Source organism: Condylostylus longicornis, unplaced genomic scaffold (genome assembly GCF_029603195.1).
Source record: "Condylostylus longicornis isolate FDR11 unplaced genomic scaffold, ASM2960319v2 ptg000109l, whole genome shotgun sequence".
Taxonomy (NCBI): domain Eukaryota; kingdom Metazoa; phylum Arthropoda; class Insecta; order Diptera; family Dolichopodidae; genus Condylostylus; species Condylostylus longicornis.
This window is the reverse complement of record NW_026578077.1, coordinates 223,301-236,047: the sequence shown is the minus strand read 5'-3', so window position 1 is coordinate 236,047 and position 12,747 is coordinate 223,301. Positions and strand designations below refer to the sequence as shown.

Here is a 12,747-nt window from a genome sequence, read left to right as displayed (position 1 = left end):
AGAAGTCCCTTAACTGCTGGAGCCGACTCACTTGTTATGTTGCTTTGATGAAATAAAACCTCTACTTGTGTATTTACCAAGACTCTTTTGTTATTATACTCTAATAAAGACCACGCGGTGGTATAATTGCGTTCGATGACTTGAAAATGACGAAGTAAATGTTCCGCCTTTCCACTCAGGTGCATCTCTAAATACTGCAATTTTTGTACAGCACTCAGTGTCTGATTTTCGTGCACCAACGTTTTAAACAAATCCCGAAAAGTCGGCCATCTCTTGTAGTCACCCGACAATTTTTCCGACGTCATTTTTGGTACTTTTACCAAAAATGAGTCTCGCTTAAGATCATATCAGCCTTGCCCATTTGATTATCAATTATTTCTTCCATATTAATCAGAAATACTGTAATATAGAAATTAATCTGAGTTGCAAATTCCTACTTATTACATTAATTTGATCCGTTTTAAGAAATTATAAGTTTTATACATAATTTTACTGTATTTGTATTGAAGCAGTAATTGTTTACAGTTATGTTCCAAATATTTTTTGTGCACTTTCACGTTTTTACCGAACGTATTGTGTAAACAATAGGTAGGTTATGTGATGGCAACAAATTTTGTATATCGAGTTTTCGGTGGGAATGCACTTCTCCATGGTAGGGAAGTGTAAATAAACTATTTCGGTCTGTTGATCTGGCGGTCTGTCGGTCTGTCGGTCTGTCAGTCTGTGGATCTGTGTGTGCACGCGTGTATCTCAAGTTCAACTGAACCGATTTTGATGAAATTTTATACGTAAGTTTATTTCGACCATGGCACGGATTAATTATTTGGGATATATCAGGCCTCGCAAAGCTACACTTTTTAGCGGGCCTGTTTTACTTTTTTGATCATTATATTCGGCAGATTTTCTTGAAATTTCAAATGTAAGCTTCTGGTGGTTTACTATGGGCCAAAAATACATTTCTGATATATAAAAAAATAATCAACCGATTTCATTGAAACTTAATATTTGAATTATTCGTATTGAAACAATGAACATATAATTTTTTTTTTTAAATCAGGGCTCGGAAACTGATCTGATTTTACATTTTTCACCATATCCACGGAACGAGATTTGATTCTGGTTGTTACCGAAATTCAGTGAATCCGGCTGGCACAAAGCGAAACTCTAGTAAGAGCCAAATTTACATTTTTCTAGGTATGTTAACTATAAGCTTACTAATGCCCTAAGAATTGGAAAGAAGAATTTAAAAGGCATTTTTATAATATTCTGTAACACTTTCACTTAACTAAGCAATATATATTGCGGTCGATTATGTGCTGACAACATCAGATTTTTTAGTTTTATTTTAAAATTTTTTCTCAATTTTAATAAAAATATTTTATTTAGTATTATTAAACTGACTGTTTTTTTCGGTTTAATTTGCTTAGTCACTTTCTACACGTTTATTACTTGCGAAATGTTACTTTTTAAGAAAAATTCTTTTAATTTAGTTCATGCATCAATTTAATTAATTTCACAGTTCAATGAAAAATATAAGCAACCTTCGATCCGGCTCGAAGCCCCAGAAAAATGTTGTGCTAAGATTTCCAGAAATATAAATTTATCGTGATTTCATATTTTAGATTTCAAACTCATAGCTAACTAACTCAAGAATATATTATTAACTTAATTTTAATTTAAGAAATTGTTTCATTAATCTAATCGATTTAAATTGTTTCATTAATCACACCTACTTTTTCCTCATATAAATTTTGACTTCTATATTAAAGAATATGGAATTTGCGGTTATTGACCTTCACATTATTTTACTACTTTTTAAGATTTATAATTTACAACAAAGTTTATAACAGAGCAAAATGTAAAAAGAACAAGTAAAAACGTTTCAGTCGGTATAAACCGATTGAATTATACCCTGAACCTTTCGTTATTGTATAGCAATTACTCAAACCTGTGAAACCATTCTATAGAAACTTCACGGATATGTCTGACCTATAACTGGACACACAATTGCCAAGTTTCATGAATCTGACTTTATTATTTTTCAAAATATTTAAAATAAGCTTTTAGACTTGTATGGGAGCTACTCAAACCTGTCAAGCAATTCGACCAAAACTTCAGAAATATGTCTAACCTATAATTGAACACACGACTGCCAGGTTTCATGAATCTGACTTTATTATTTTTCCAAATATTTAAAATAAGCTTTTAGACTTGTATGGGAGCTACTCAAACCTGTCAAGCAATTCCACCAAAACTTCAGAAATATGTCTGACTTATAATTGGACACACGACTGCCAAGTTTCATGAATCTGACTTTATTATTTTTCCAAATATTTAAAATTAGCTTTTGGAGTTGTATGGCAGGTACCCGCACCTGTCAAGCAATTCCACTAAAACTTTGCAAATATATCTAATCTATAATTGGACACACAACTGTAAAGTTTCATGAATCTGACTTTATTATTTTTCCAAATATTTAAAATAAGATTTTGGACTTGTATGGGAGCTACTCGAACCTGTCAAGCAATTCCACCAAAACTTCAGAAATATGTCTGACTTATAATTGGACACACGACTGTCAAGTTTCATGAATCTGACTTTATTAGTTTTCCAAATATTAAAAATTAGCTTTTGGAGTTGTATGGCAGGTACCCGAACCTGTCAAGCAATTCAACTAAAACTTCGCAAATATATCTGATCTATAATTGGACACGCGACTGCCAAGTTTCATGAATCTGACTTTATTATTTTGCCGAATATAAAAAAATTTGCTTTTGAAGTTGTATGGCACCCCCCGAACCGGGCAGCCATCCCATTAAAATTTTTAAAGTATATGTAGAGTATAATTGGACACATGTATACAAAATTTTATATTGATTTCTTTATTAGTTTTTGAAATATTTAAAATAAACTCTTTGAGTTGTATGGCAGCTACCCGAACCCGTTGTCCGAATTGGTCCAATAAAAATAGGGTTCGTCCTTGGCACAAAAGAAACAACTTGTGAAAGTTTGATGTCGATTGCGTTATTCGTTTTTGAGTTATCGTGCGATCGGACGGACGGACGGACATGTGTAAATCGACGCAGAATTTGACGCTGAGCAAGAATATATATATATATGTCCATACCGGAAACGACTCCTTCAAGTAGCAAAAGCTACAAAAATGCAGAAATATTATTTGAATGCAAATATTTTGTAATTAACAAGTGTGCGGTGTGTTTAGTTTTTGCTTCCGAAGATTTTAAATTTAAATCTCAAAGTTTTAAAATTAAAATAAGTTATAAAATGAAAACAAAAAAAAATATACATATATAATCCAGACATAAGGTGGAGAAAGAACATACTGTTCAACCCTCCGCAATAAGGATTCCTAGGGAATGAAGAGATCCAAAAGAATATCAGATAAGTATTTTTATCCAAATAATTTCATAAATGACAAAAGTGTTATTAAACTTCCAGAAAATCTAATTTTAAACATAAGTTCTGCTATAAAAGTCACTTTAAATTTAATATTTGGTTGCATTTAGTAATAGAAACAATTCAAAATAGTGAGCAATATGAGAACATGTGTGTTTACCAACTTTGCTTTTATATAAAACAAATGTGTATACATTTTTTCATAAAAATAATTGATGCCTGGTGTATTTCTTTATCATTGTAGGTATGTATACACATCGTACGGTCCGTGCATTATATGAAGGTAAAATTATTGTCTACTGGATTATGTATATGTATTGGATGCATTATAGGCGACTTCTCTATCTCTAGTCTACAGTTCAACATTAAGTTTTTTATGTCTAATAACATCATGCTTAAAGCCCACCCAATCAGTTGATTTTGTTGACTAAAATGAGTTCGCTTCGTTTTTGGCTATTTTCTAACTAAGGGTCAAAAAGTCAATAAGATCCCAGGCTTCATTGGCATCAGTAGGCCAAGAAGTCGAACTGGCATCAGAATTATAGGAACATCCAACTCGCGCATAGCTTTCTTAATCCATTACCTCTAGTTGAGGTCACTCTTATCCCAATCCGCATGCTGGGCATTATAGTAACGTCCCAGTATATTGGACAAGCATTGAAGTTCTGCTTATTGTGACAATATACTGGACCAGCATTGAAGTTCTGCTTGGTAAATTCAATTTTTACCATAACAAGTTGAACCTTCTCCGTCTCTATTTTGGATCTTTCATTACTTTATGATTTTTTTAATTAAAATAGGATGAACTACCCTATAGAATTCATAACCCAGAATCTATAACATCTAAATCGTTCCCCAAGCGTGCGGCTGACAGACATACACGATATTCTTAGCTCGAAGAAAAATCTCGAATTTGTACTTTCTACATGGAATGCCATTATTTTAGATAACTTGTATTTAATTTGCTGACATTTTTCAGAAATCGAAGGTTGTTTAAGAAATTCAGGGTTGTTAGATATACGTTAGAATATTTATTCTCCATAGTAGTTCCTATTCATAGTAGAATACATATTCTCCATTTCGTCAATTCTTTGTAGCATATCTTTCATCATTTACATTAAATGCTGGCGTTGTATTATTGTCACGTTTTTCTTAGGTCTTTATCTTTTTGGTTTTTTTTCCTTCTTCACTCCTAGGAGGAGTATAGGATTAGTGCATGATATCATGCCCTAGTTTTTTCCCGTAAAAAGTTTCATAGCGTCATAGAGTTTAACTAGGTAGGTGACTAGCCTATCGTATTTTTTTTTTATTTATATAAAATATTTAAGGTTATTAATATTTACTGTTTATTTTTCTTAGTTTTTAATATCGAATATTATGAATATTTAAAATTTACTTATATAAAATTCATTAGTACTGTATATTAAGTTATATAATATTGAATATAATTTTTATAGTAACCTGATCGGGGTTTGAACCCGAGATCCTTCGGTTAAAGGGCCGGTGCCATCACCACTGCACCAATGGTTCTTTTATCTATATAATCGTCTTCAATTTTGCAAACTATTTGTGAGCATGTAACACAATTTTTTACCGTGTTAATGCAAATGCGTTAATTCTTTGTGGGGTCCTTTCAGGATTACTGGCGAATTCCATTCTCTTTTTAGCACTTTTCCAAAAATTTTTTGAAAAAAAGTGCTTATTAGTTTCACTCTGTCCGTCCGTCCGTCCGACCGTCCGTCCGTCCGTCCGTCCGTCCGTCCGTCCGTCTGTCAGTGTGTCTGTTTACAAAACTTCTACATTTTTAAAGATAGAAAGCTGAAAACGTACATAGATCTTTACTAGAAACTTATTTTTGTAGAACAAAATTTTTACCTATCTCCCCCCCTCTAGAAGTTATACCCCCCCAAAGCACTAAAAATGGCCTATTTTAACTATTTGTTGCAATGAAACCTTAAGCATTTTTGAAATTTTGCAAACGCAGAAAGGCTGTGGCTTGCTTCCCCTACCGCGGTATACTATAGTTAAACTTTAGAAAAACAAAATGGCCATTCAAATTTACCGTTTTCTACAGTCCTTTTTTACCAAATTTTTGATGTCGTTTTTCTTCTTGACCCCAGCCTGTAGAAGCTTGAAATTTTAGGGGCTTTTAGACATTAACATTTAATTCATTTCGTTAGAAGAAAATTTTTTTCCATCTCCACCCCCTCTCAAGTTATGGCCTTTTGAAATTTGTAAAATTTGAATTTTCGACACCTTATATTTCTGAAACCGCAAGCTTTTTCAAATTTCTATAAACGCAAAAAGTTAACGGTAAATTCCATGATATTAAAAAATATAATTATTTTTCTTAACTCACACAAGTAACCCTTAAAATCGAGCATTATGTTAACCCCTGCTTATATTAATTTTTGCTTTATTTCAAAGACTGCATAAATCGTTCATCCTAAATATATGCAATCCTAGAAATAGTTTTGTATATGAATGAAAATAATTTTAATAGTGTGATAGGTATACATAGACTGTATTTAAAAGCAGAATTTTTACTTGTTGAAGGGAAAAGTGCTATAATACAAACCATTGGTTTGACCCAACTTTATTTGTAATTCCTTAGCCACTAAATAGCCTCGATTACACGCAAGGTGTGCCACGTTGCAATTTCCACATCTGGCAAACATCTGAAAATTGTCTTTTTTATTATATTCTACCGTCATATAAATACCCATTTAGCACCACATTAAGAATGGTTTTTGTATTTTTTTCCGATTCAAAATTTCGGAAAATGTTTTCAGCTTGGAGGCCTGATTGATATATATGGCATTAAAAATAAGTGTAAAACATACATATAAAAAAATTTATGTTAAATGGATTTCTAATTTCTTCCAATTACCTTTCTACTGAGATTGCAAAATATAAATGACATACATACATATATTGTAGTTTAATAGAAACTGTATACCTTATATTATACTTTTGTATCACAAATATTTCTCAAAGATTGTTTTTATTTTCAGCCAAAAAACCCTGAAGGAGGAGACGAAATTTTTTGATAATGGTGAAAGCAACATAAAAACTTAATAATTTCGAAACATATGAATAAATCATATGAGATTTTATAATTTGTACATATATGTATTTATCACATATCCTATTAAATATTATATTAAATATTTAAAAATAAATATCCCATAAAAAAAAAATAGTTTTTGTGAGGTTTAACTTCTTTTTGAAATAATCGTGCTTACATTACCATTAGATGTAGCTTGCGATTATGTGATTTTGCGGAATGCGCAGTTGCATAAGTAAGCCTCTCCAAAATTCCGCATTCAACAAAATAATTGACGCACAATCAAGTAAACATCGATAAAATTATATTGCATTATCTTTATATAATGCAATAATAATTGCTTTTATAAAATTTTTCAATTTACAATTTGGATCATAACATTAATAAAATATTAATACAAAAGATGGTTGGTTCTGGAATGTAATTTAAGAAAAAATTTTACATACATATGTTTGTATATTCTTATTTGCTTTATCATAAGATTTTTCACACTTTTATTGATTTATAAAACATTTCAATCTCCAAATGTGGCTTAGCAATCTTTAACTTCAATTAAAACTTGTTCAATTTACAACATTATCAAACATTACACAACTACCTTATTTTGAAACGAGAACAGTAATAGTATGAAAAACTGCCTTGCTATTTTTGGAGAAAATTTTGTTTAATTTTTTTATATTTACACATTTGATTGTTAAATTTATTAGATTGTTAAAAGATATTTAAGAGAATTCTCAAATTAAATTAGGTGGATTCATTTTTAGCACTTTTCTAAAAAAATTTTTTGAAAAAAGTGCTTATTAGTTTCACTCTGTCCGTCCGTCCGTCCGTGGACACATTTTTTGTTTACAAAACTTCTACACCCTTGAAGATAGAAAGCTGAAATTTTATATGTACATAGATCTTTACTAGAAACTTACTTCCGTAGAACAAAATTTTTACCTATCTCTCCCGCTCTAGAAGTTATACCCCCCAAAACCCTAAAAATGGGCTTTTTTAACTATTTGTTGCAATGAAACCATAAACATTTTTGAAATTTTTCAAACGCAGAAAGGCAGTGGCTTGCTTCCCCTAGCGCGGTATACTGTAGAAGTTTTGTAAACAGACCTACGGACAGACGGACGGACGGACGGACAGAGTGAAACTAATAAGCACTTTTTTTCAAAAATTTTTTGAAAAAGTGCTAAAAACAAAGAAGTATGTGAACCAGAAAAGTGTGTTCGGAATAATTACTTTTCATTTTACAAAAAGAATAATTTCATTTATCATACAAATGAAATATTTTACCATTTCAAAGCCCGCATTACTACGGGTTAGAACCCCGTCATTACCATTGTAACATATTGTTATAGTAACATATAAAAATTATTATTAAGTAAATTTTTCCAATACTTATTAACGATGGTGAAGCGCACAGTATGCTAAGTAACAAATTTTTCAAAATGCGTTTTTTTACACCAATACCAATTTTGCACGGTACCCTTTTTATGGTATGGATTTCATTGCCGTACGTGTATTCGTTTGTTTTATTGGTGTGGGTAAAATAGGTTAAGTGCGAGGTCGAAGTAACCAAAAAAGGCCAAGTGCTTTCTTAGAATGTTTAGATTATCAGAGCTGAAATATTGATGAAGTATAAATATGCTAAGTACATCAGTTGTAATTATACTACCACAAACAATTTACAAATTCGTCAAACACAAACATGCTAAGTGATTTCATTTTGAAAAGAATGTTTTTATTACAAAAATTGGTATACTGATAAAACACGAATATGCTAAGTATATCAGTTGTAATTATATCACCACAAAAATTTACAAATTCGTCAAACACAAACATGCTAAGTGATTTCTTAGAATGTTTTTATTACAAAAATTGGTATACTGATAAAACACGAATATGCTAAGCAAAGTGTATCTATTAATAAATATTTCGACTCGTTCCATTTGAACGTCTGAATTTATTAGCAAACTGTTCCCATGAAGCCAATATCTGTGAAGCTGAAGCAAATGTATCAGGTAATTCTTGTACAGGCATCTCAGAATATTCGAGATTACTTTTATAAATAAAAAATTTATTTTTTCTTTCCCAATGTTGGTAATAAGATTTTAAAGTACCAAACAACTGATAGCACCCTTCTTCACAACATTCAATTTCTGATATATTTAGAATGCTGTGAAAATATTTAAAATGTAATTTTAACGAGGTATATGTAAAATCAGATTTTTTACATATAAAACACGTTGTCATTGTTAGCGATCAATCTAAATGTTTATTATATGTATATTGTGAAATTATTTTTTTTTATAAAAAATGCTCATATAAATTCAAATAAAACATATAAATTTCAATTTATGAGAATGCAAAAAGTTAAAAATAAACAGGTATAATAAAAAATATGTAAAAAATTTTATAAAAACAAAGTTACATGAAAATGTTTGAAACAATCCAGTAATTTTACCTATTTCATTTTATTTTTATTTTATATTTCAACTTCAAGTAAACTATTTTTAATATTATATTAATAATTTATTTTTATTATCACTATATAATAATTTTTCAAAATAAAATTTAATTTTTTGTAACACCTTTCTAAAACACTTGTTACACTTTAACAATCTGAACGTAAATGAAAGAAAGTAAAAATAAGAGTCTTCTAATGTTTGATTTGTTATTCATTAGGAAGAAATCGTAGACATGATTACGAACTCTTTCGTCATTTGAATTATTGTTATTCCATATGACGAACCTTTCTTCAACTTAAATATTTGCATTAAATGTTTACAAAAATTACAAATGTTGTATGTACTATGAAGAATTTTTTTTCATATGGAAGAAATATTCTTCGTTAATGTAACAAAATTTTCTTCACATTAAAATTTACCGCTACAATTTCATTTGATGGTTTATTTCGTCGCTTGTATGAAAATATTTTCAAAATAAATAATTTGGTTTATCAGGATGAAAAAAGTTTCGTATTTGTGAATAAGTTTGTTTGGGCAAAAAAATTGTTTTTCGACTTACGAAAATTTAGTTATAAGAACGTAATTTTATTTATATGGAAGTATTTCATTCAAGTTGACAAAAAATAATTTTCACATTGAAAAATTCATCGTTAAGATTTTGAAGAACCTTTTTCGTCATAGTGACCTACACTAATTTTTTCAGTATACTGTCCAGCGCTTTATCGACTGAGGCTTCAAATCCCGAGGTATGAACCTTCTGTAATTAAGTGCTTCCAAGGTTCGAAATCTTATCTCGAAAAAATTCTTTAAGCGTCTTCCAACGTCATAAATTTCTTGTTTTACTGATTTCTGGCTCCCACAGCTTATGACAACCTTGTGGAAGTTTTTGAATAAGCAAGAAAGAGATTATTGGATCGCAATTGGTAATGTCAACATCAAGGTTCTTTAACGCTTGTAAGGATTCAGAGATTGTATGAAGAAGTCCCTTAACTGCTGGAGCCGACTCACTTGTTATGTTGCTTTGATGAAATAAAACCTCTACTTGTGTATTTACCAAGACTCTTTTGTTATTATACTCTAATAAAGACCACGCGGTGGTATAATTGCGTTCGATGACTTGAAAATGACGAAGTAAATGTTCCGCCTTTCCACTCAGGTGCATCTCTAAATACTGCAATTTTTGTACAGCACTCAGTGTCTGATTTTCGTGCACCAACGTTTTAAACAAATCCCGAAAAGTCGGCCATCTCTTGTAGTCACCCGACAATTTTTCCGACGTCATTTTTGGTACTTTTACCAAAAATGAGTCTCGCTTAAGATCATATCAGCCTTGCCCATTTGATTATCAATTATTTCTTCCATATTAATCAGAAATACTGTAATATAGAAATTAATCTGAGTTGCAAATTCCTACTTATTACATTAATTTGATCCGTTTTAAGAAATTATAAGTTTTATACATAATTTTACTGTATTTGTATTGAAGCAGTAATTGTTTACAGTTATGTTCCAAATATTTTTTGTGCACTTTCACGTTTTTACCGAACGTATTGTGTAAACAATAGGTAGGTTATGTGATGGCAACAAATTTTGTATATCGAGTTTTCGGTGGGAATGCACTTCTCCATGGTAGGGAAGTGTAAATAAACTATTTCGGTCTGTTGATCTGGCGGTCTGTCGGTCTGTCGGTCTGTCAGTCTGTGGATCTGTGTGTGCACGCGTGTATCTCAAGTTCAACTGAACCGATTTTGATGAAATTTTATACGTAAGTTTATTTCGACCATGGCACGGATTAATTATTTGGGATATATCAGGCCTCGCAAAGCTACACTTTTTAGCGGGCCTGTTTTACTTTTTTGATCATTATATTCGGCAGATTTTCTTGAAATTTCAAATGTAAGCTTCTGGTGGTTTACTATGGGCCAAAAATACATTTCTGATATATAAAAAAATAATCAACCGATTTCATTGAAACTTAATATTTGAATTATTCGTATTGAAACAATGAACATATAATTTTTTTTTTTAAATCAGGGCTCGGAAACTGATCTGATTTTACATTTTTCACCATATCCACGGAACGAGATTTGATTCTGGTTGTTACCGAAATTCAGTGAATCCGGCTGGCACAAAGCGAAACTCTAGTAAGAGCCAAATTTACATTTTTCTAGGTATGTTAACTATAAGCTTACTAATGCCCTAAGAATTGGAAAGAAGAATTTAAAAGGCATTTTTATAATATTCTGTAACACTTTCACTTAACTAAGCAATATATATTGCGGTCGATTATGTGCTGACAACATCAGATTTTTTAGTTTTATTTTAAAATTTTTTCTCAATTTTAATAAAAATATTTTATTTAGTATTATTAAACTGACTGTTTTTTTCGGTTTAATTTGCTTAGTCACTTTCTACACGTTTATTACTTGCGAAATGTTACTTTTTAAGAAAAATTCTTTTAATTTAGTTCATGCATCAATTTAATTAATTTCACAGTTCAATGAAAAATATAAGCAACCTTCGATCCGGCTCGAAGCCCCAGAAAAATGTTGTGCTAAGATTTCCAGAAATATAAATTTATCGTGATTTCATATTTTAGATTTCAAACTCATAGCTAACTAACTCAAGAATATATTATTAACTTAATTTTAATTTAAGAAATTGTTTCATTAATCTAATCGATTTAAATTGTTTCATTAATCACACCTACTTTTTCCTCATATAAATTTTGACTTCTATATTAAAGAATATGGAATTTGCGGTTATTGACCTTCACATTATTTTACTACTTTTTAAGATTTATAATTTACAACAAAGTTTATAACAGAGCAAAATGTAAAAAGAACAAGTAAAAACGTTTCAGTCGGTATAAACCGATTGAATTATACCCTGAACCTTTCGTTATTGTATAGCAATTACTCAAACCTGTGAAACCATTCTATAGAAACTTCACGGATATGTCTGACCTATAACTGGACACACAATTGCCAAGTTTCATGAATCTGACTTTATTATTTTTCAAAATATTTAAAATAAGCTTTTAGACTTGTATGGGAGCTACTCAAACCTGTCAAGCAATTCGACCAAAACTTCAGAAATATGTCTAACCTATAATTGAACACACGACTGCCAGGTTTCATGAATCTGACTTTATTATTTTTCCAAATATTTAAAATAAGCTTTTAGACTTGTATGGGAGCTACTCAAACCTGTCAAGCAATTCCACCAAAACTTCAGAAATATGTCTGACTTATAATTGGACACACGACTGCCAAGTTTCATGAATCTGACTTTATTATTTTTCCAAATATTTAAAATTAGCTTTTGGAGTTGTATGGCAGGTACCCGCACCTGTCAAGCAATTCCACTAAAACTTTGCAAATATATCTAATCTATAATTGGACACACAACTGTAAAGTTTCATGAATCTGACTTTATTATTTTTCCAAATATTTAAAATAAGATTTTGGACTTGTATGGGAGCTACTCGAACCTGTCAAGCAATTCCACCAAAACTTCAGAAATATGTCTGACTTATAATTGGACACACGACTGTCAAGTTTCATGAATCTGACTTTATTAGTTTTCCAAATATTAAAAATTAGCTTTTGGAGTTGTATGGCAGGTACCCGAACCTGTCAAGCAATTCAACTAAAACTTCGCAAATATATCTGATCTATAATTGGACACGCGACTGCCAAGTTTCATGAATCTGACTTTATTATTTTGCCGAATATAAAAAAATTTGCTTTTGAAGTTGTATGGCACCCCCCGAACCGGGCAGCCATCCCATTAAAATTT

At 30.7% G+C, this 12,747-nt stretch overlaps 1 protein-coding gene across 1 annotated transcript in view; it reads left to right on the top strand.

The window, feature by feature from the left end:
• LOC129614445 (uncharacterized) overlaps positions 1 to 6,554 on the top strand; it is a 122,027-nt gene extending 115,473 nt beyond the window's left edge. The window contains exon 4 of the mRNA XM_055529032.1: positions 6,432 to 6,554. Coding sequence (XP_055385007.1) covers positions 6,432 to 6,467 — 36 coding nt within the window. The 3' untranslated portion in view covers positions 6,468 to 6,554. The remainder of the gene's footprint in view (positions 1 to 6,431) is intronic.
• The last annotated feature ends 6,193 nt before the right edge of the window (positions 6,555 to 12,747 follow it).